The sequence below is a fragment of the Hypanus sabinus genome, chromosome 3, assembly GCF_030144855.1.
Source record: "Hypanus sabinus isolate sHypSab1 chromosome 3, sHypSab1.hap1, whole genome shotgun sequence".
Lineage (NCBI taxonomy): Eukaryota > Metazoa > Chordata > Chondrichthyes > Myliobatiformes > Dasyatidae > Hypanus > Hypanus sabinus.
Genome location: NC_082708.1, coordinates 40,123,410 through 40,148,812, shown reverse-complemented (window position 1 = coordinate 40,148,812; position 25,403 = coordinate 40,123,410). Strand labels below are relative to the sequence as shown.

Sequence of the window (25,403 nt, the reverse complement as noted above, 5' to 3'; positions counted from 1 at the left end):
CATATCTTACACAAAGAACACGAGGATTTGTTTTGTCAATTAACACACTCAAAAACTTCTATAATTGTGCTGTGGAGAGTGTTCTGACTGGCTGCATCACTATCTGGTGTGGGGGAGCTACTGCACTGAATTGAAGTAAGTTGCAGAGAGTTGTAAAATGAGTCAGCTCCATCATGGGTTCTAGCCTCCGTAGTATCCAAGACGTCTTCGAGGAATGGTGCCTTTGGAAATTGGCGTCCATCATTAAAGACCCCCAGCACCCAGGACATGTCTTCTTCTCATTGTCATCATCAGGAAGGAGGTACAGGAGCCTGAAGGCACACGCTCTGCAATTCAGCAACGACTTCTTCCCCTCTGCCATCTGATTCCTAAATGGACATTGAACCCATGAACACAACCCGACTAGTTTTTTTTATTTCTGCTTTTATTGCACTACTTATTTTAACTTAACTATTTAATAGACATGCATATGTACTTACTGAAATTCACTTTGTTTCTCTATATTCATTTCTCATGTACTTCATTGTACTGCTGCCGTAAATTTAACGAATTTCACGACATATACCGGTGATATTAAACCAGACTCTGATTCTGGATATTCCTATTAAGGTCAAAAACATGTTTTTCATGAGGACTTGATTCTAAAGAGTTGCCAGAACTGGAAATATGAAACCTGGAAGTGTTATTTCATGGAATGCAAGTACTGTTTTCTAATTCTGAAGACTCAGTGAATGTTTACTAGGTGAACAGCTGCTGATTGAGAGTTGATTCTGCACCTGCTGATTTAATGATTACTCAAGGTGTAAATGCTGACTCAACAAGATAGGAGTGAACTAGTATCATTAGCAGCTGGCCCAACTGATGCAGACAACATGTATGGTGAGTTCAACACGTACCAACAAGCTGGAGGAACTCAGCAGGTCGGGCAGCATCCATTGAAAAGAGCAGTCAACGTTTCAGGCCCAGACCCCTCGTCAGGACTGAAGAAGGAGGGGGCAGGGGCCCCATAAAGAAGGTGGCAGGTGAAAACCAATCAGAGGAAAGATCAAGGAGTGGGGGAGGGGATAGGCAGGAAAGGTGAAGAAGGAATGTAAGGGATGTTACAATCCAGCAACAATGAATATAGAATTGAGACAGGTTTTTTATAAACAAATTTATTAAACACTGCTCAAAAAAAAACAAAAGTAAACAAACGACTAACTTAACCAGAAGTCAGCTGCTATACGGCAGCTCAAACAGTTCTTAAAAGGAGAAATGCAAACAGTTCTTTAAAAGTAGTAATGCAAAAGTCCAAATGATTTACACAGTCACTTAGGAGAGATTTTCCTTGAATGAAAAAATTTGCTTACTGCTGATCCAAGCCAAAATATGCCTTGCCCGAAGGATTTACGGTGAAGGAAATAAAACGGCTTAAAAGCACTGACCTTTCCTTGGCGAAACCCTGCTCCAGTCCTTTCTGCTCTTTAGCAGGGACTATCTTCGATTGCAGGTTACTAATTCCTTCCGAATGAAGATTAAATAAGGTCGAACCTGTTTTGCCGCTGACAACACCAACTTTTCTCGATCCTTCGGGTTTTCCAAACTTTGATAATTCTTCACTCTCCAACTGGACTTTAACTGGCAGCGATTTTCAGAACTGCCGGCACAACTATTCTTACAGTAGAAATTAAAACTCCACCTTAAAACGAAACTTCATCATGAAATCAAATATGCAGCAGAACGGAGTCACTGATGAATTAAGCCACGAACTGGCCTGCGTCACAGCAATGCGTGCTCCTTTTATACCCTGGGGAAAGCACTATGGTTAGTAGAAGAAGACAGAATCATGAGAGAGGTGATAGGGAGCTGGAAGAGGAGGCAGAGTGAAAGTGGGATGGGGGTTGGGAGAGGGAGGGAATTACCATAAGTTGGAGAATCCGATGTTCATACCAAGGGGCTGGAGACTACCCAGATGGTATATGAGGTTTTGCTTCTCCAACCTGAGTTTGGCCTCATCATGGCAGTTGAGGAGGCTATGTACAGACATACCCGAATGGGAATGTGAAGCAGAGTTGAAGTGGGTGGCTACCAGGAGATCCTGTCTGTTGTGGTGGATGGAGCGGAGGATAATATGCTGGATTCAGAGGCTGGTGGGGTGGTAGGTGAAGACAAGGGGAACACGGTCCCTGTTGTGGTGACGGGAGAATGGGGTGAGGGCTGAAGTGTGGGAAATGGAGGAGATGTGGGTGAGGGCATCATTAATGACGGCAGAAGGGAAACCACAATTCTTAAAGAAAGAGGACGTTTGAGATGTCCTGGAATGGAAAGCCTCATCCTGGGAGCAGATGTGGTGGAGACCGAGGAACTGGGAATAGGGAATAGTATTTTTACATTTGGCAGGGTGGGAAGAGGTATAGTCGAGGTAGTTATGGGAGTTGGTGGGTTTGTAGAAGATGTCAGTGGACAGTCTGTCTCCAGAGATGGAGACTGAGATTGAGAAAGGGGAGAGAAGTGTCCAAGATGGACCAAGTGAATTTGAGGGCTGGGTGAAAGTTAGAGGCAAAGTCGATGAAATTGACGAGCTCAGCATGGGTGCAGAAAGCAGCACCAATGTAGTCGTCAATGTAGCGAAGGAAAAGTTGGGGAGCAGTACCAGTATAGATTTGGAGCATAGACTGTTCCACATAACCTGCGAAGAGCCAGGCATAGCTGGGGCCCATGCAAGTGCCCATAGCTACACCCTTGGTCTGAAGAAAGTGGGAAGAGCCAAAAGAGAAGTTACTAAGTGTGAGTACCAGTTCCACCAACCAGAGGTGTGTGGTGGTGTTGGGGAACTGGTGAGGTATATTGTCAAGAAAGTAGCAGAGGGCTTTGAGGCATTCTTGATGGGGAATTGAAGTGTATAAGGATTGGACATCCATGGTGAAAATGAAGTGGTCAGGACCGGGGAACTGGAAGTTATTGAAGAGGTGGAGAGCATAGAATGTATCCCGGATGTAGGTGGGGAGGGACTGAACTATGGGTGACAAAATGTCCAGGTAGGCAGATACAAGTTCGGTGGGACAGGAGCAGGCTGAAACTATAGGCCTACCAGGACAGTCAGGCTTGTGGATCTTGGGGAGGAAGTAAAACTGAGCAGTGCAGGGTGTGGAAATTACGAGTTTTTTGGCTGAGGATGGAAGGTCTCCAGAGTTGAAATGTATGGTGATTCATTGACTACTGAGCCATTAAATTGTTGCTGACAGAAAACAGAGGCTCTTTTGTGTTGAACTATGAAAGTCAACAGCACAAAAATAAGTCCTTTCAGCCCATCTAGACGCATAATCAAATACATCGTACCTCATATTGAACCTTGCAGAAACTTACTATGGTCACTGAAGCTCATTAACCTTTGCATTCTGCTACTGAGCCAGTTACTTTTGTGATCAAGTTATCATATTGGATTTGTGAAATGCCCGGCTTTGATTCCTACAGACCACATTAAATGCTCTATGTTTATCATCCCTCCTGTAACAAACGGTCAGGTTTATTAGAACCAATCGTATATCAAATACATGATGATCTTTGTAAGATTTCCCCTCTAAATACTGATCTGTGCTGACCTTCAAGTCTTTTTTCAACAATTTCTTTCCAGTACTGTTGATGTGGACTGTCCAGATAGGCTTTTCTTATTTTAGACAAAGGGTCCATATGAAGAGTCCTCTACTCATCTGGAGCTGAGAAAAATAGAAAATGAAAATAAGGCTTGAATTAATTCCTTTTCTGTGTCTCTCCACTCATGTCTATGTTAATTGGTAATTGGTTTTCTATTGTCACAGGTACTGAGATACAATGAAAAACTTTGTTCCTTGTAGATCATTTCAAAACATAAGTACCGGTACATTGAGGTAGTGAAATAGGGAAAGCAATAACAGAATGCAGAATATAGAAACATAGAAACATAGAAAATAGGTGCAGGAGGAGGCCATTCGGCCCTTCGAGCCTGCACCGCCATTCAGTATGATCATGGCTGATCATCCAACTCAGAACCCTGTACCTGCTTTCTCTCCATACCCCCTGATCCCTTTAACCACAAGGGCCATATCTAACTTCCTCTTAAATATAGCCAATGAACTGGCCTCAACTGTTTCCTGTGGCAGAGTATTCCACAGATTCATCACTCTCTGTGTGAAGAAGTTTTTCCTCATCTCGGTCCTAAAAGGCTTCCCCTTTATCCTTAAACTGTGACCCCTCGTTCTGGACTTCCCCAACATCGGAAACAATCTTCCTGCATCTAGCCTGTCCAATCCCTTTAGAAGTTTATATATTTCAATAAGATTCCCCCCTCAATCTTCTAAATTCCAGTGAGTATAAGCCTAGTCGATTCAGTCTTTCTTCATATGATAGTCCTGCCATCCCAGGAATCAATCTGGTGAACCTTATCTGTACTCTCTGTATGGCAAGAATGTCTTTCCTCAGATTAGGGGACCAAATCTGCACACAATATTCTAGGTGCGGTCTCACCACGGCCTTGTACAACTGCAGTAGAACCTCCCTGCTCCTGTACTCAAATCCTTTTGCTATGAATGCCAACATACCATTTGCCTTTTTCACCTCCTGCTGTACCTGCATGCCCACCTTCAATGACTGGTGTACAATGACACCCAGGTTACATTTACATAGAGTGTTACATTTACAGAAGCAGTGCAGTGTGGGCAGACAACAAGGTGGAAAGACTACAATGAGGTAGATTGTGAAGTCAAATAAATCTTTATTGTATAAAAGGTCCATTCAGGAATGTTATAAGAGCAGGATAGAAACTCTATTTGAGTCTGCCAGTGCATGTTTAAAAAAAATCCTGCCTGATGGAAGGGGATTGGGGAGAGGCGAGAATGACTGGGGTGAGAGGGAGCTTTGATTATGATTCCCAAGGCAGCCAGAAGTGTACATAGAGTTTAGGAAGTAGAGGTTAACTTTTGTAAAGAACTGAGCTGTGTCCACAACTCTCTGTAAATCTTGCAGTCAGTTCGATGCTGAACTGGGATTCATTCAGTGTTGTATCAATAAAGGTCAACAGGGACATGCTAACTTGCCTTCATCTTCTGAGGATGTAGAAATGTTGGTGTAATTTCTTGGCTAATTATTAACTTCAGCATATCTCAGCCTCATAAAGTTGGCCTTGTTCTAATCTAAAACTTAGATTCCTGTCATATTTCACCTGTTCTATAATAATACTAAATCTACTTGAGTTGCCAGACGAGTTAGTGACAATTACAATGTTCTAAAGGTGTTTGGAAATGCCCCATGTGATGTGGGCAATTACGTTTAGTGGAATAAGCAACACGGTGAGCAGACAAGGAGGACATGGGGTCTGTTTCTGTGCTGTAAACATTTATAATTCTCTCAGTAATGATCTCTCCCTTCAGTAACAACAACATAGCAACATTAGAAAGAGAAGTGGGTGTAGACCATTCACTTTGTGAGCTTTCTCTGCTAGGAGAGAAGACTGGTGATGTTGCATGTTCTAGATCTATAGAAAGGGTCTGAGGTTTGAAGGTCGGTTGACAGCATTGAGGTTTAAGACTGGGGTACATTTCTGGGTTAGCAACGCGATTAGGAACTGAGGAGACATCAGTGCTTTGGAAGAGGAGTGGTTTGGGTTGTGGGAGTGGTGGGTGAAGGATGCAGCTATGGATGGGACTTAGCTAAGTGGTATTCTAATCAGACATTGTCTTAAACATAGAAACATAGAACCAAAGTTCTGTAGAACATGTCTCGACATTAGAAATTACTAGGCTTACCTATAGCCCTCTATTTTTCTAAGCTCCATGTACCTATCCAAAAGTCTCTTAAAAGATCCTATCGTATCCGCCTCCACCACTGTTGCTGGCAGCCCATTCCATGTACTCACCACTCTCTGCGTAAAAAACTTACCCCTGTCATCTCCTCTGTACCTACTCCCCAGCACCTTAAACCTGTGCCCTCTTGTGGCAACCATTTCAGCCCTGGGAAAAAGCCTCTGACTCTCCACACGATCAATGCCTCTTATCATCTTATACACCTCTATCAGGTCACCTCTCATCCTCCTTTGCTCCAAGGAGAAAAGTCCAAGTTCACTCAACCTATTCTCATAAGGCATGCTTCTCAATCCAGGCAACATCCTTGTAAGTCTCCTCTGCACCCTTTCTATGGTTTGCACATCCTTCCTGTAGTGAGGCAACCAGAACTAAGTACAGTACTCCAAGTGGGGTCTGACCAGGGTCCTATATAGCTGCAACATTACCTCTCAGCTCCTAAATTTAATTCCACGATTGATGAAGGCCAATACACCGTATGCCTTTTTAACCATACAGTCAACCTGCTTAGCTGCTTTGAACACCCTATGGACTCGGACCCCAAGATCCCTCTGATCCTCCACACTGCCAAGAGTCTTATCATTAATTCCATATTCTGCCATCATATTTCACCTATCAAAATGAACCACTTCACACTTATCTGGGTTGAATTCCATCTGCCACTTCTCAGCCCAGTTTTGCATTCTATCAATGTCCCGCTGTAACCTCAGACAGCCCTCCACACTATCCACAGCACCCCCAACCTTTGTGTCATCAGCAAATTTACTAACCCATCCCCCCACTTCCTCATCCAGGTTATTTATAAAAATCACGAAGAGTAAGGGTCCCAGAGGCACATCAATGGTCACCGATCTCCATGCAGAATATGACCCGTCTACAACCACTCTTTGCCTTCGGTGGGCGAGCCAGTTCTGGATCCACAAAGCAATGTCAATGTTGGATCCCATGCCTCCTTACTTTCTCAATAAGCCTTGCATGGGGTACCTTATCAAATGCCTTGCTGAAATACATATACACTACATCTACTGCTCTTCCTTCATCAATGTCTTATGAGATATTAAACTGAGAACCTATCTGTTTTCTTAGATAGACATGAAGGATCCCAGGGCACTATTTAGAGAAAGAGTTAAAATAGCTGAGTATAAATTAAATACAAAAGTTGAAGTTTAAATGTGTAATTCATATCTTTGATTTGGCTTTATTCCATTTGATGGCTCAGTACCCAAAAGGAAGAAATGTTACTTTTGTTGGCATAGCACCTAAGGTACTTTGTTTGGCAATGGCCTATCTTCTGCTGCAATAGCTTGAGCTGACCGTGACCCAGATTCTTGTGTTTAACATAATTCCCTGCATTGAAATACGTTGCTTATTCTCATGAACTCTACCTGTCAGCTGATGAACATTATAAGTGTAAGGAACCTATAACTCTAAACACAAGGATGCTGGAAATGCAGATGCTGGAAATCCAGGGCAACACACAAAAGATGCTGGAGGAACTCCGCAGATCAGGCAGCACCAATGAAAAATGAATAAACTATCAACATTTTGGGCTGAGAACCTTCTTTAGGACTGGACAGGAATGAAAGGGAGAAGATGCCAGAATGAAAAGGAAGGAATGAAAAATGAAGAGGAAGGAGGAGTGGAAGATGGAATCTGAGGTGTTGCTCCTCCATTGTGACATAGGAGGAGGCCATGGACCAACGTATCAGAATGGGAACGAAAATAGGAATTAAATTGTTGGCCACCAGGAAATTCTGCTTTTGGTGGATGGAGCAGATGTGCTCAACAAGATGGACCCCAATTTATGACAGGTTTCACCAACGTAGAGGAGGCTGCATCAGGAACACCGGATGCAATAGATGACCCCAACAGACTCACAAGTGAAGTGTTGCCTCACCTGAAAGGACTGTTTGGAGGTGAGGGAAGAGGTGAACAGACGGGTGTAGCACTTTGGCGTCTTGCAGGAATAAGTGCCAGGAGGGAAATTAGTACGGAGGGATGAATGGAGGACAGAAAGTGGAGTGTTTGGTGGGGGGGAGGGTAAAGATCTGTTTGGTGATACGAGCACTTTGGAGATGGCAGAGGTTGTGGAGAATGATATGTTGGATGCAGAGATCCATGGGTTGGTAGGTTGAGTCAAGAGGACCTCTATCCCTGTTAAAGTGGTGGGAAGATGGAGTGAGTGTGGATATCAGGGAAGTGGGGGAGATGTGGGTAAGGGAGGCATCAATGGTGGAGGAAAGGAAATGCTGTTCTTTGAAGAAGGAGGACACCTCTGATTGCCTGAAAAGGAGAGCTTCATCCACGTGGCAGAGACAAAGGAACTGGGAAAAGGGAATAGCATTTTTACAGGGGATAGAGTGGGAAGAGGCATTGTCAAGATAGCCATGGGAATTGGTAGGTTTATATAAGATGACAGTTGACAGTTTGTCTTCAGAGATGGAGACAAAGAGATTGAGAGAAGAGAGGGAGGTGTCAGAAATGGACCAAGTGAATTTAAGGGCAGGGTGGAAGTAACTGTTCATTTGCTGACATTTGGAGCACGACAGTGCACATAAGAAGACTATTACACAATGTATAATGACTTTTTGTGCATCTGCAGATAGCAGGGTTGTTTTGGGTTTAAAGGGAGCCATAAAGTATTAGCAAGTAGCACACACACAAAATGCTGGAGGAACTCAGCAGGCCAGGCAGAATCTATGGAAAAGAGTAAATAGTCGATGTTTCAGGCCAAGACAGTATTAGCATGTGCAAGTGTGGCTGAGTTACTTAATATATAACCCAAAGGGACAAAACAACAGCAGAAGGAAGACAACACAGATCCAGGATGGAAAGGGAAATATTTGTACACTATATTAAAGACCAGTTGTAAACTGAGTCTCTAATGCATTGATAGAAGGAACTTTACTTTCCAATCTTATGTAATACAGTGGATTCTGGTTAATTGGGACACATCAGAACCACTATATTTTTCCCCAAATAACCAGTTTCATGGAAACAGGTAAAAAGACATATAAAAAAAGACAAATTACCATTTAACTGAGCAACAAATTATGCACTTAAACAAAATACAAAACAAATTAGAACACCGGTGGTTGTCCAGTGATGGTAGGAAACCTGTGTGGGAGGGTTTTTAAAGTGGAAAAGCTGTTGCACTGGAGCAGTTCCACTCTCGTGACCTTGGATGTCTCGGTTCAACTGTCACAGTGTGGGCCTTCCTTGTTTGCAGAAGGTAGCTATGACTTTGACTGTGCCTCATCATGTCCTTCGCTCTCCGTGAGCGTCGTAGAACTGCCTTCCTGGGGTTATTGATTCTCACTGTAGATCTCATCCACCCTGTCCACCAAAACCGACTTAGCATGCTAGGACAGGCATGTCCCTGTTTCTCTGGATATGAGATCCACTGGTTACCCTCACCTGGTTTAGCCCGCCTGTCGGAAGCATTGTGTATCTGAGTGTGGCCACTGTCGCATGCAAACCGCTATACGTGTATAGAGCCATAGGTGAAAGCTGAATGTTTGGTGAGGACCAAAGGTTGCATTCAAGATGATTGTCGAAATTCTTCACAGGTCCTAACTTGTTAAAGTAGTGAAATAGTTTCATTGTCACTCCCAGTCGCTTCTGGCATTTCCAAAGCTGAATGCCTGAAACTGCAGGGACCAAAACAGTTGTGAATTGTCTTACTGCTTATTTTTCACCAACTATAGTGATAAAAATGACTTATGTTTGAACACAAGCACACACAAACAATGCTATTCAAAAACTGTTCTCTTTAAGCACACTGTATTTTCTAAGGACCACACAAGCGCATGCGGCTGATGCTAATTAGAAACAGTTTAACAACAGTCTCACGTCCCAGCTAAGTGGCATAGTGTCTCAAATAAATAAAGGAAATCCCAGCTATATTCTTGATTAGTTTTTGCTCTTTAAAAGTTGTCCCAAATAAGTGGTTGCCCTGATTAACAATGGTCCAATTAACCAGGATGCACTGTATTTCTTTTCCTAAATTAGAAAGAAAAGCTCATTATTCTACTAATCATTTTTTCAGATCTTACATTGGCTTTACATAAAGTTTCTCTTGCAGTGCTGCAAAACCTTTCAGGCTGATCACATAGAGACACACTTCCTCATTTTCATTCATCTCCTTACATTCTATCTTCTTTCCTAAAAAGGGTTTTCTACCTGTCAATATAAATCATTAATAAGAAAGGTAAACAATTGACTGTCACTCTTTTTCTGGCTTGCTCTCTCTTTGACTGTTACATTTAGGAGATTTGCCTCAGAGATGTGAGCCATTTCCAATTTTGACTTAAGACGAACAAAGCAACTAGCTAGCTTCAAAATTCAATCAACATTTTTCAAAAATGAATAGTGATGCACTATTTTCTTCTGATCATCCCTCTCTCATTACATCTTCTCTCTGTCTAACCCAGCCTCTGTTTCTTCCTTTCATTCTCCTCTTTTGTTTGCTCTTTCTGACATCTATCTCTATCAATATTTGGAGCTCTTTGATTTAGAAAAGAAACATAATAAAAATTATGTGAAGTTTTATCTTTTCAATAAATCCCGAAGAACCTTTTGAAACAGAAGCTGATGTTACCTGGGACATAAGAGTATGTTGTACTCAAGCTGCACAATCAGAATTCAGAGTTTCACATAGAATGTAGCACATTACAGCACAGTACAGGCCCTTCGGCCCACAATGTTGTGCCAACCCTTTAACTTACTCAAAGACCAAGCTAATCCTTCCTTCCTACACACCATTCCTACACCATTTTGCTATCTTCCATGTACCTGTCTAAGAGTTTCTAGAATTCTAATATATCTGCCTCTACCACCACCCTGGCAGGGTGTTCCCTGCATTCACCATTCTCTCTGTAGAAATCTTACCTTTGACATCGCACCCATACTTTCCTTCAATCACCTTAAAATTATGCCCCCTTGTGATGAGGCCATTTTTAACAAAATTTTCATGAAAAATAAGAAAAAATGAGGCATAAAAAAGAGTGTATTTAATACTATTTGGAAAGGCAACTTTAGTTTAGATTCATCATCATTACGTTGGATATTGTAATTTGAATTAATGAAATAAGAACAGAGACTTGAGACTGGTAAAAAAAAATTTAAGAAAGGGCATGGGAGAACTGAAAGTTCAGTGCCAAACAGAGTTATGTAGTCAGAATTGTGAGGTTACATGATGTAATGAGGACAAAGACATTTATAATGAAAAGTCATCATGAATATTGTGACCACAGGCTTGCATTGTTCAGTTTATATTTTGTTCACCAATGATATGAATTATAAAATATCCTTTGCCACTGCCCATCAGATTTCCTGCCTTTCTGAGAAGTTTTAGACTTGATCAAAATTAATGTGGTGCTGCTGAAATCAAAATATGTAAAGAAAACAACTTTGAAAATAACTTCAAAAACAAGTAGAAAGAGGTCTGAAGCAGTGAAATGCTACTTAATTCATCTTCTGATGTAGTGTATTGCTCATACTGGAAAAAACCAGAAATTTGTGATATGTCCTACTGATGATCTTAAAAATTTTATGGAATTACATTATTTTCTGCAGGTATCAGGTCTTGAAGTTCAGAGTTTGTTCATTTTCCAAACAATAACAGTTCCCAGATAAGTAATTGGTAAATCATCTGTTTGGTATTGGAATGGCTGTCAACCATTGAATCCTTACTGGTTGTAAAATTAAGATATCTGATAAAATGGTAATAATTATTAGTCCTGGACCTGAACCATAAACTATTTCTCTTTTGGCAAATTCTACCTGAGTTCCATATGTTTCCAGCATTTTTGGTTTTTATTTCAGATTTCCAACATCTATTATTATTGTGTATAGTTCTGGTCACTGAATTATTGGAAGGATGTCAACAAAATAGAGAGAGTACAGAGAAGATTTGCTAGAATGTTACCTGGGTTTCAGCACCTAAGTTACAGAGGAAGGTTGAACAAGTTAGGTCTTTATTCTTTGGAGCGTAGAAGGTTGGGGGGGGGGGGACGCGATACAGGTATTTAAATTTATGAGGGGAATAGATAGAGTTGACATGGATAGGCTTTTTCCATTGAGAGTAGGGAGGATTCAAACAAGAGGACATGAGTTGAGAGTTAAGGGACAAAAGTTTAGGGGCAACACGGTGGGGGGGGGGATCTTCTTTACGCAGAGAGTGGTAGCTGTGTGAAACAAGCTTCCGGTAGAAGTAGTAGAGGCAGGTTCGATATTGTCATTTAAAGTAAAATTGGATAGGTATATGGACAGGAAAGGAATGGAGGGTTATGGGCTGAGTGCAGGTAGGTGGGACTAGGTGAGAGAAGTGTTCGGCACAGACTAGAAAGGCCGAGTTGGCCTGTTTCCATGCTGTAATTGTTATATCTGCTGCTTTTTTGTCATTTTTGAGATTTATTAATGCAGAGACACTGACCTACTTATTGAGTTAGCTAACACATTAAGTTAGTCAGCCATATTTGCACATGCTCTTACTCTGTTGTATAACAAACAGGAACAAAGGCCTGGATTTTAATTATCAGTTGCTTATTTTCCCATCTGCCAATGGCAGAATGAACCTGGTTTAATTTTACAAGCTCTGTCTCTTAAAAATGACTTCTCAGTCATCTGGCATCAAGCCATAAAGAAGTGGAAGAAGTTTGCATGCCCTGGAGGTTGCTTGGTGAGGCTGTTTGAGTGGCAACTTGGGCTGATGGAATTGTTCTTTGGGGGGTTCAGTCAAAAAGAAAAGATATGAATCCTTGATAAGAATTACAAAATTTCTTTGTAAGGTCCAGAAGAGAATTTTTATTTATATGACATAGGGTTAGCGACAGCCTCTACTTATTGTAAAGTTATCCAGCTGGAAGCAGGCCTTGCAGCTCAGTGGGTCTTTGCTGACAATCAAGCACTATTTACCTTACTCCTACGATAATCCCATTTTATTCTCCCTGCATTCCCGTCAAGGTCCTGCAGATTTTACCACGCAGCAACACAATGAGGGTGATTTGTGGTGGCCAATTCATCTACCAATTAATGTGTTTGGGATGTGGAGAAAGCTGATGTACCGGGGTGAAACACATGATGTCACAGGATTGAATCCAGGTCACAAAAAGGGCTCAAATTTTCCCATAATTCCCAAAGTTGCCATGGAGTAATCAATAAAAGGAGATGACATCTTCACCCAGTTTATCCTAATGTTGGGAGAGAGTCCTGTGGAGGCTGCAGCTAAAGACTCAAGACTCAATTCTACCTGCAGCACACCAGATGCCAGAGCTGGATCCTCGGATCCCATGTGATGCTGAACCCAGAGTGTCCCTGATATCAAGCCTGGACACCAAGGGGCCAGTCAGTGCTTGGAATGGTATGATGGAGCAGTTTGGGTCTGAGTGTCTGTGATCAATCTGGTCTGGAAAGATCTCTAGCTGCCAATAATCATCTTCAAGATTAAAGACCAAATAAAGTCATAATGGATCACACATATGGTTCTTTGAATTAGTATCCCTGCCCTGGACCTAATCTTAGGGAGAGGCCCATGAACATATCCATGAAGAATACCCAATTAAGCTAATACTGCAAACATAAATAGTGTTGAACTGAGCTATGTATGAAGCTTCATTGTTAATGTTATTTTTTCTGAATGTTGTGGATTGCTGCCTTCAGAAGTTAATAATCAACCTTTCGATCAGTTAGCTACTGTTAAAATTTACTTTGTGTGTCTCAGTTTTTGTACTAAATGTTGATATAATTTGATGTGTTAGTTATTAAGTACATACCAACCATGTCTTGCTTTTCATTTAAACTAATTTACTTATTATATGACAATAGATGAGGTAATTTATTTTTGCTGATTTTCAGGGTGAGTCCCCAGCTCCTCCCCTGACTGGTTCTGAACAAGATATGGCTGCAGTTACTGAAGAGTGCTTGAGGCCTGTACCCAATATCTGTCGGTTACCCATGACGATCAAGCCTCCACTAGGATTAGGAGCTATCTCGAGACTTCCTGCAGCCAAAAGCAGACTTGCATTGCAGAGCCAGAGGACACCAATAAATTCCATGGCACATCAAATTCAAGCACAAACTGGCCAAGAAATTGCAGGTAATTACCCAGTAATTGGAATACTATATAATGAATAATTTGGGCATGTACATTCATGACTGCACTCATTTTGATCATTTCTTGTCCTTACATGTGAAATCGGTAGTTGTAACAAAGATGAACTGGATAGAATTGCATTGAATTCTGTCTTCCACTGTGCATAAACTTTTTTGAGCTCATTTATGATGAGGTAAATAGAGAGCTGATGAAAATAGTGACTATGTCTGGACTTCAAAAAATGTTTAACAAAGGGGACGAGTGATGTTGTTTTTAAAAAATGGAAGTTTATGGTTATGGAGGGGCAATACCCAATGAAATAAAACCAGAAAATATTGTGGACAGTAGGAAAGATGATTAATGAATTCAGGAAAACATGCATAGATACAGCAGGAAAATATTAAGATAGATTTGCTTGAGGTGATTCATTCTGGTAGGAAGGATCAGGAAAGGCAACATACACTAAATAGTCCACTAAGATAGTTGGATATTTATGTACACAAATCTTTTCTGAATGCAGATCAATTTGATAAAGCTCTTTTAAAAAAAAAAGCACAGTCCAGATTCTTGACTTCATAGTTAGAGGCAAAAAGTACAATGGCATTACTGTTAACGTTAGAATGAATGGCCTTGGTGCCTGTAAGGTGTGTAATTTCAAGCACCACAATTAGGAAAAGCTTTCACTGTGCTAGAGGATTCAGCTCTTGAGTGTTGTAAGAAATACGGGAAATAATTGCATATAGGATTAAATTCAAACTGTATTCTCTCTTTGGTGCAGCAAAACCTATGGAAAGATTTAGTATAATTGTTCAAAAATGCCAGGAGCTTCCATGGAGTACATGTGAAAGAACTGTTTTCACAGGCCAGAGGGTTGATAAGCAAAGGATACGTAGGACCATAAGACATAGGAGCAGAATTAGGCCATTCAGCCCATTGAGTCTACTCCACCATTTCATCATGGCTCTTTCCAGATCCCATTCAACTCCATACACCTGCCATCTCACTATATTCCTTGATGCCCTGACCAATCAGGATTTATCAACTTCCACTTTGAATATACCCACGGACTTGGCCTGCACCGCAGTCTGTGGTTTGGCATTCCACATTTCACCACTCTATGGCTAAAAAAATTCCTCCTTACTTCTGTTCTAAAAGCTGCCCCTCAATTTTGAGGCTGTGCCGTCTTTTTCTGGACACCCCTACCAGAGGAAACATCCCCTCCAAATCCACTTTATCTAGTCCTTTCCACACTCGGTAGGTTTCAATGAGATACTCATGCATTCTAAATTCCAGCGAGTTAAGGCCTAAAGCTGCCAAACACCCCTCATATGTCATCCTGGTGATCCTCCTCTGCAGACTCTCCAATAACAATACCTCCTTTCTGAGATATGTGGCCCAAAACCATTGACAATACTCTTAAGTACAGCCTGACTAGTTTCGTATAAAGCTTAAGCATTATCTCCTTGTTTTTATATTCTATTCCCCTTGAAATAAATGCCAACATTGCATTTGAGTTCTTCACCACAGACTCAACCTGTGAATTAACCTTCTGGGAGTCTTGCATGAGGACTCCTAAGTCTCTCTCCACCTCTGATGTTTGAATTTTCTCCCCATTTAGATAGTAGTCTGATAGAGATTTTTGGCAGTTGGCAAAAGAACTAGTAGGATGAATAAAGAGTATCATTTTACACAATTTGTTATGAACTACAGTATATAAAATATACCCTATACAGTATATCTTTCAGTATCTGAAAGATCAGAGGAAATAGACTCAATATATCTTTTCAAAGAAAGTTTTGTGAAAAATCAGATAACTTAAATTAGATAATTCTAATTAGATAACTTAAATTTTACAAAGAAAAACAATATAATAGTACTTTCCCTGTTTTCCGTTAAAATGAATGGGAGAGACATTGGTTGGAATTGAGAGTGGAGGGAGTGGATACTGATTTGGACAAGGAGATTAAATAGAGGACATGGGTGAGTGGGGAGGGAATGGATAGTGGTAGGGTTTAGGGAGGGACTAATGGTGTGAGGGTCTCTGCAAGAAAGTTGGGACATCCTTTCCTGTCCAGATTTGACCAAATGCAAATGCAGAATGCGAGAATGTCCCTCACAAGTTCTGGGACTTGTTTTAAGTTCTGAAGTTGGCTGGAGTAATATGATTTATTTTGAGAACTGTGGATATATGTAGTAATATTTTCCAAGATAGGCTTAATCTGGCCCCAGTGACTATCTATGACTAACAAAAATTTAAAAGCTGTTAGCTGCTTCTTGTTAATTTTCCTGACATTTATATCTAGAAATTGGCAAGAAGCAAGCATTTATAATTGGCTATTAAAATCAGTCAAACCTGCTTGCAGCCATTTCCAACAGGCATTAAGTTCACTTTTGTCCAATCCTATCCAAGCATGAGGATGTTATGCAAAATATCTGATCAGTATTCCTGCTATGCAGAAATATATCCTGTAATTTAACCGTTTTATTCTTTATCGGCCCTCTCTTTGGGTCTACTTTTGCTACTGTTATTGGCGCTGAGCTGCCATGCCCATCGATGTCATGGCTCAGACTTAGTTTTTTCGGCTTGGGGAGAGGACGTTGGGTTAGGGGGTCAGGTTAGGGTTTAAGGACAGGGATGAGGGAACAAGTGTTTGGAGTCCAGGTTGGAACACTCTGCAATGGAAGGTCAGCAGTTCCAGAGGTTTGGTTGGCAGGTGCTGAGGTCACAGCGATCCCCAGGTCAATGAGTCCTGGGTCACAGGTTCATATTGGCGGGAGTCGTGAAGACTGGTAGCTCCCCAGGATGCTGGGTTTGGAGGTCCATGCGGGGCTGCATATTGAGGCCCAAAGGGTAAACCTGTGATGGGCGAGTCCTGGCATTGATACCCAGAGGTGGCGAAGGATGGAGGACAAAGTCAAATGTCGAAGTTCAGAGGCTGGTGAATCCGGCGGTAGAGGCCTGAAGATTGAAGCCTCTGGGTTACCTTGTCCTGAGGTCAGAGGCCCATTGTCCGTGAGTCAGGGCCAGGGACTGAAAGCCCAGAAATGGCCTGTCCTGTGTGGGTGGGAGGGTGGAAAAGGGGTTTGTTTTGCTGTTGTTTTGTTTTGTTGTTGTTGTCGCTGCTTGTGTTCTGCTGAACATCGTGGGCATACTATGTTGGTGCCAGAATGTGTGGTGACTCTTGTGAGCTGCCCCCAGCACGTGCTTAAATGTGTGGGTTGTTAAGACAAATGGTGCATTTCACTGTATGTTTCTGTTTACACATGACCAATACATCCGAATCACAATCTAATTCTTATACTCCGATGTTTTTACATTTTGTATATCCTTATACTTCATGTTAATTTATAACGCTTCAATATTTTTCACTTCCTCTTCTCTTCCCAGTTTTCTCTGTGCCCTCTCTATTAAAGGATTTGACTCTTGATTGTGGTAAGATTCTGTGACCGAGCACCCTCTGGTTTCTTGATCTAATCTAATTAACATATGATCATGTTCATGTGAATTTTAGCAACTTTTTACCAGTTGCTTTATTTTAATTGGCATTATAACCAAGCGTTTTGCTGTTACATTATTATTAGAAATACACTGAGGGAAACAGACATGCAAACTCTGAAATACCCTCACAGGTATAACTGTACATAACAATACAGAAACATATGTAAGAGAAATATAGTCAGACACACACACACACACACACACAAAAACACCCCCCCCCCAAGAATGGGTACTTACTATGTAGTAGTCTCGTCTTACCAGTCAGAAGCATGTCAATTTAATGAAAGCTTTAAGTACTTGTGAACAAAAGGTTGATTCTATAGTATTGAGTGAATGCTGCACCGTCAGAAGTACTTCTGGATGAGTTATTAATCAGGACCTCATTCAGGTTCTACCATTATTTCAGAATGGTGAGACCAGTCCCAAAGGTCCTGGTCTATAGTTACCTTACAATAATCATTACCAAAATAGATGATCAGTTTAATATTTTATTGTTGTATGGGAGAATATGCTATGCTCACATTATTTACTGCATATTTGCATTACAGCAGGATCTACATTTAAAAGTGATTTATCAGCTGTGAAGCACTTTGGACCCTCTTAGGAGAAAGGCACTATTTAAACAACAGCTTAATTTACTTTAACAGTAGCCGCACTAAACTCAACTAACTCAGCTTAGATCTTGAAATTCTGTTTTGGGTGGCTGAGAAACTCTTTGAATTAATTTGCTTAACTAACAGCTTTCTGGTGTACTTTTCTAAAATTATACCAAACTTGTTTCAGTTTCTTGTGACTGGCCATCAACTGCCTGGTGTGATAAATGTAGGTGCGTATAACTGGTAGCTATGTTGTACGAAGTATCTACTTACAGATGATCATAGTTTTGTTCCAGTTCCATCTCTGTCTTCAAAATAGTTTGTGCATATAATTAATTGACTTGTTATTCTTTAAATTTCAGAATTCTGGACTGTATGAAGTTAGCATGGTATTTTAGCTGTTTCTAACACTTGTCAGTTTTGTTGCCTGCATATAACAATGAATGCCTTGATATATTATCAGTTAAGAGCAACACATTACAGGACAGTATGAGATTATAAAATAATATAATCTCTGATTTTTCTGTGACAGGACCTGGTTGAAGCTATAAAGGGGAATGGGCAGGTTTGAAGTATATTCCACTCATTGATGAAGTAGTACAAGTTAAATGAGTTGAAGTAGTACATGGTTGTTTAGTATAATTATTATAAAATGATGATGTTGTGGAGGGAGAAGTAACATATTGTGACTCATAATGAAACTGTAAATAATGGCTGTAAAATTGTACTGTTTTATACTATTTTATTGATGCACCAGGTGTTGTTTTACTTCCAACACTGCTTGTCAATCACAAGCTCAAATTTTTGGTGAATCTCTCAATGCATGGAAAATTGGACAATCTATCTTTTAACTTCAGATTTCCAATATCTGCAGTTTAAAAAAATCATTTTCTACAACATCCTGACTGATTCCAACTTCTAGTCGCTCTCATTCTCATGAATGCATTCCACTTCCCCCCTTCAGGTAAAGATCATAAGAAAAAGCTGGCTCTGTATTAGGAGATTACCATTTCTTCTGCTTGCCTTTTTAAACCCTAAGACCATAGACATAGGAGCAGAATTAGGCCATTTGACCCATTGAGTCTGCTCCACCATTTCATCATGGCTGATCCATTTGTCCTTTCAGCCCCAATCTCCTGCCTGCTCCCCATATCCCCTTCATGCCCTGACCAAACAAGAATCTTATCAACCTCTGTCTTAAATATATTTAAATACTTGGTCTTCACAGCCATCTGTGGCAAAGAATTCCTCAGATTCACTTCAGTTAGGTCAGCCCCAATTCTTCTGTAGCCTTGCTACTTCCTCACAACTAACTGCCTCTCCACATGTCTTTGTATCGTGCACAAATTTTGCACCAAAGCCATCAATTCCATCATCCAAGACATTGGCATAGTAAAAAGAGGCAGTCTCAACACAAACCTCTACGGAACACCACTAGTCACCGGCAGCCAACAAGAAAAAGCTCCTTTTATTCCCACTCTTTGCCTCCTGCCAATTAGCCACTGCTTTATCCATGCTAGAATCTTTCCTGAAATACCATTGGCTCTTAATTTCTTAAGCAGTCTCATGTGTTGCACCTTGTTAAAGGTCTTCTGAAAATCCAAATACACAACTGTTTCTCCTTTATTTGTTCTACTTGTTATTTCTTCAAAGAATTCAAACAAATTTGTTAGGCAAGATTATCCCATGAGGAAACCATGCTGACTACAGCCAATGTTATCATATGCCTTCAAGTACCCTGAAACCACATCCTTAACATCGATTCCAACATCTTCCCAAAGACTGAGGTCAGACTAACTGGCCTATAATTTCCTTTCTTCTGGAGTGAAATGACATTTTCAATTTCCTGGCCTTGCAGAACCATTCCAGAATCTAATGTTTCTTGAAAGATCACTACTAGTGCCTTCACAATCTCTTCAGCCACCTCTTTGAGAATCCTAGGGTCTATACCATCTGGTCCAGGTGACGTATCTAACTTCTGACCTTTCATTTTCCCAAGAACCTTCTCCCTAGTAATGGTAACTTCACACACTTCTGATCTCTGACACTCTGGAACTTCCACCATATTGCTAGTGTCTTCCACATTGAAGGCTGTTGCAAAATACCTATTCAGTTCATCTGCCATTTCCTTGTTCCCTCATTACTACCTCTCTAACATCGTTTTCCAATGGTCCGAAATCCACTCTTGCTTTATGTATTGAAAGATACTTTTGTATCTTCTTTAATATTATTGACTACCTTACTTCTTATTCCATCTTTTCCTTTTTTAAAAAAAAGTATTCCAACTTTTTAGTTGCCTTCTGTTGGTTTTTAAAAGCTTCCTAAATCCTCTAACTTCCAAATAATTTTTCTCTGTTTTATGCCCTCTCTTTGGCATTTATATTGATTTTGATTTCTCTTGCCAGCCACAGTTGCCTTTAGAATACTTCTTGTTCTTTGGGCTGTATCTATCCTCTGCCTGCTGAATTGCTCCCTGAAACTCCAACCATTGCTGCTCCGCCATCATCCCTGCTAGCGTTCTTTTCCGATCAATTTTGGCCAACTCCTCTCTCATGCCTCTGTAATTCCCTTCACTCCACTGTGATACTGATCCATATAACTTTAGCTTCTCTTTCTCAAATTTCAGTGTGACGTTGTTCATATTATACTGGCTCAGCGTTCTACCTTAAACTCTCTAATCAATTCATTGCACAACACTCAATCCAGAATGGTTTATCACCTGGTTGGCTCAACCATGAGCTGCTCTAAAAAAAAAATCTCATAGGAATTCTAGAAACTTTTCCACTTAGGATCCAGCACCAACCTGATTTTCCCAATCTACCTGCATATTGAAATTCTGCTTGACTATTGTAACATTGCCCTTTTGGCATGCATTTTCTATCTCCCATTGTAATTTGTAGACCACATCCTTACTACTGTTTGGGGGTCTGTACATATCTCCCATCAGGGTCCTTTTACCCTTGCAGTTCCTTAGCTCTATCCACAACGATTCAACATCTTCCAACCCAATGTCACCTTTTTCTAATGACGATTTAATTTTTTACTAACGGAGCTATGCCATCCCCTCTGCCTTTCTGCCTGTCCTTTCAATATAATGTGTATCCTTGCACATTAAGCTCCCAGCTATAATCTTCTTTCAGCTGTGATTCACTGATGCCTACAAAATCATACATGCCAATCTGTAACTGTACCTTGTAACTGTGCTACAATTGCATCTATCTGTAACTGTGCTACAAGTTCATCTATCAATGACACTTCACTGTAACTTTTTGTGGAGTGTGTTGTCATTGGATACAAGGAAGTTCCCACTTGCTTCAAAAAGGCAACGATTATACCAGTGCCTAAGAAGAATAATGTGAGCTGCCTTAATGACTATCGCCCAGTAGCACTCACATCCACGGTGATGAAATGCTTTGAGAGGTTGGCCAAGACTAGGCTGAGCTCTTGCTTCTATAAGGACCTGGAACCATTGCAATATGCTTATTGCCACAATAGATCAATGGCAGACGCGATCTCAATGACTCTTCACATGGCTTTAGACCATCTAAACAACACAAACACCTAGGTCAGGATGCTGTTCATCGACTATAGCTTAGCATTAAATATCATCAGTCCCACAATCCTGAATTGAGAAGTTACAGAACTTGGGCCTCAGTACCTCCCACTGCAATTGGATCCTCAACTTCCTAACCAGAAGACCATAATCTGTTCGGATTGGTGATAATATCTCCTCCTCACTGATGGTCAACACTGGTGCACCTCAGGGGTGTGTGCTTAGGCCACTGCTCTACTCTATATACCCGTGACTGTGTGGCTAGGCATAGCTCAAATACCATCTATAAATTTGCTGATTATACAATCATTGTTGGTAGAATCTCAGAAGGTGACGAGAGGGCATACAGGAGCGAGATATGCCGTAGCAATGGTGTCGTAGCAACAACCTTGGCACTCAACATCAGTAAGACGAAAGAACTGATTGTAAGACGAAGGAACAGATACCAATCCATATAGAGGGATCAGAAGTGGAGAGAGTGAGCAGTTTCAAGTTCCTGGGTGTCAAGATCTCTGAGGACCTAACCTGGTCTCAACATATCAGTGCAGTTATAAAGACAGCAAGACAGTGGCTATCCTTTATACGGAGTTTGAAGGGATTTGGCATGTCAACAAATACACTCAAAAACTGCCATTGATGTACCGTGGAGAGCATTCTGACAGGCTGCATCACTGTCTGGTGTGGGGGGCTACTGCACAGGACTGAAAGAAGCTGCAGAGGGTTGTAAATTTAGATGGCTCCATCTTGGGTACTAGTCTATAATGTACACAGGACATCTTCAGGGAGTGGTGTCTCAGTAAGGCAGCTTTCATTATTAAGGACCTCCAGCACCCAGGGCATGCCCTTTTCTCACTGTTACCATCAGGTAGGAGGTACAGAAGCCTGAAGGCACACACTCAGCAATTCAGGAACAGCTTCTTCCCCTCTGCCATCTGATTCCTAAATGGACATTGAACCTGTGAACACTACCTCACTTTTTTAATATATATTATTTCTGTTTTTTGCACAATTTTAATTTATTCAATATACATATACTGTAATTGACTTATTTATTATTTTTTTCCACATTATGTATTGCATTGACCATACATTGCTACTAAATTAACAAATTTCATGACACATATTGGTAATGATAAATCTGATTCTGATTCTGAATTATTGATCTCGGTTTTAAATAAGTTTACTGATTGAGCAGCCACAGCCCTCTAATAACTGCCCCAAATTTACACATAGCATCTGGTCCTAGATATATTGGGTTTGGATGGTATTATCTTGCCGAGTTAAGCAACAGACTGTTTGATGCACAATGGCAGAAGCACAGATATAGTCATTCTGAGAGAGTCCAGTGGATTCATAATCTGTAGAGGACTGACATTCATCTGGGCTGGTCTATTTGATGACTTTGTATTCTGTTAGACTAGGGATTCTTATGGACCCCTTTGGCAGTCCAAGCAAGGCTGAGAGGCAGAGAAATGAAACTCCCTGTACCCAGCATCTTGTGAGCAAATCTACAGTCACTGGAGAACAATATTGAGCACCTAAGAGCAAGATTGCTCTATCAACAGGAATTGAGGAATTGCTATATTCTATGTTTCACGGAGACATGGCTCTCTCTGGACACACTGGATATGTCAGTAAGACCTGAGGGCTTCCTGATACAGAGACTGGACTGGAGTGCTGATTCAGCGAAGATAAAAGGCGGGGATCTTTCATAATAAACTCTTTGTGATACTTGGACACTGCGGTCTTGTCACACGTTTGTTCCTCTGACCTGGAACATTGGATGATTAAGTGGTGAGTGTTCTTCTCCATGATCCTGACTGCAGTTAACGTACCACCAAAAACAGGTGTTAAATAAGCTCAAGGTTATTCAATGCCACAATGAACAAACAAGAACTATCCTACCCTAACACCTTTCAAATTTTGTTAGAGACTTCAACCAAGCTTGTCTGAAGAACCCTTTGCCCAATTATCATCAACATATCACCTGCAGCACCAGGGGTCCTCAGCTGCTGTTACACTACGATTATCCATGGTAATCCATGTGTGGAGCCAAAACAGATGGGGGAGATCTTAAATGAATTTTTTGCATCAGTATTTACTCAGGAGATGGACACGGAGTCTATAGAAGTGAGGCAAAGAGGCATCAATTTCATAGACCCTGTACAGATTACAGAGGAGGAGGTGTTTGCTACCCTGAGGCAAATCAGGGTGGATAAATCCCCAGGGCCTGATCAGGTGTTCCCTTGGACCCTACTGAAGGCAAGTGCAGAAATTGCTGGGGCCCTAGCAGAGATACTTAAATCATCCTTAGCAATAGGAGAGGTATCAGCGGATTGGAGTTTAGCCAATGTTGTACTGCTGTTTCAAAAAGGCTGTGAACAGAAACCAGGAATTTATATGCCAATGAGTCTGACATCAGTTGTGGGAAAGTTATTGGAAGTTAATCTAAGGGACTGGATATTAAAGTATTTGGATGGACGTGGACTGATTAAGGATTGTCAGCATGGTATGTCATGTCTAATAAATCTTATAGAATTTTTGAGCATGGACTAGATGGGCTGAAGGGCCTGTTTCTGTGCTGTACTTCTCCATGGCTCTGTGATACCTACCGTTCCAAGCCTAGACCACATTTTGGGAAATCTGATCACTTGGCTGTCCTCCTCCTACCTGCATATGGACAGAGGCTAATGAACAAGGCACCAGTGATAAGGTCAACAAAACAGTTGTTGCAGAAGGCTGAGAAGGGGCTACAGGATCGCTTTGAGTTGGTAGACTTGCTGTATTCAAGGATTCATCAGAGAATCTGAACCAATACATCACGGACTTTGTCATGGACTTTATAAGCACAGTTATAGATGAGTGTGTCCCCACTAAATCCTTCAGAGTCTTCCCTAAACTGACACCCTGGATGAACCATGAGATCCATAATCTGCTGAGCGTCAGAGCAGAGGCATTCAGGTCTCGCGACCAGGAGGTCTAGGTGTGATCCCCAGAAAGCCATCATATGTGTGAAGTGGCAATTCTGAACCAAACCTGAATCACTGAAGAATGCTTGACAGGTGGGGTGTGGCGTGAGTGCTGTCAGCTTCTACCAAGTGAAACCAACCAACGTAGGTGGCAATGAGGTCTTGCCCCCGGATGAGCTCAATGCCTTTTATGTTCACTTTGAGCATCAAAACATGGAGGCACCTTCAGGAACTCTCACTGCCCCCAGTGACCCTGTATCTTCAGTTCTCTGAGGCCAACGTGAGAACTTCCTACAGAAGGGTGAAACCACAGAAAGCCTTCAGCTGGAATGGGATACCTGGCCGAATACTAAAGACCTGTGCTGATCAACTAGTTGGAGTGTTCACTGATATCTTAATCCTCACTTCAGCAGTCTGAGGTACCTGCTTCAAGCAGGCTTCAATTATACTGGGAATGTGATTTCCTGCCTCAATGACTATCATCCAGAAGCACTTACATCCACTGTGATGAAGTGTTTTGAGAGTTTGGTGATGAATCATCTCAACTCCTGTCTGAGAAGTGACTTGGATCCACTCCAGTTTGCCTACAGGAGCAACAGTTCCACAGCAGATGTCATTTCATTAGCTCTTCACTCAACCCTGGAGCATCTGGACAGCAAAAGTACTACATCAGGATGCTCTTCACTGACTACAGCTCAGCACCCAATGCTATCATCCCCTCAAAAGTAGCCAATAAGTTTCAAGTCCTTTGCTTCAATTCCTCCTTGTGGAACCAGATCCTTACTTGCAGACTTGCAGACTCTAGTCAGTTCAGATTGGCAGCAACATCTCCTCCACAATCTCCCTCAGCACAGCTGCACCAAATGGCTGTGAACTTA

The 25,403-nt window shown here is 41.3% G+C and overlaps 1 protein-coding gene across 1 annotated transcript in view; it reads left to right on the top strand.

Annotated features, from left to right (window-relative positions):
- LOC132391221 (microtubule-associated tumor suppressor candidate 2-like) overlaps positions 1-25,403 on the top strand; it is a 305,375-nt gene that overhangs the window by 21,442 nt on the left and 258,530 nt on the right. The window contains exon 2 of the mRNA XM_059964130.1: positions 13,671-13,911. Within this exon, the coding sequence (XP_059820113.1) occupies positions 13,671-13,911 (241 nt within the window). The remainder of the gene's footprint in view (positions 1-13,670; positions 13,912-25,403) is intronic.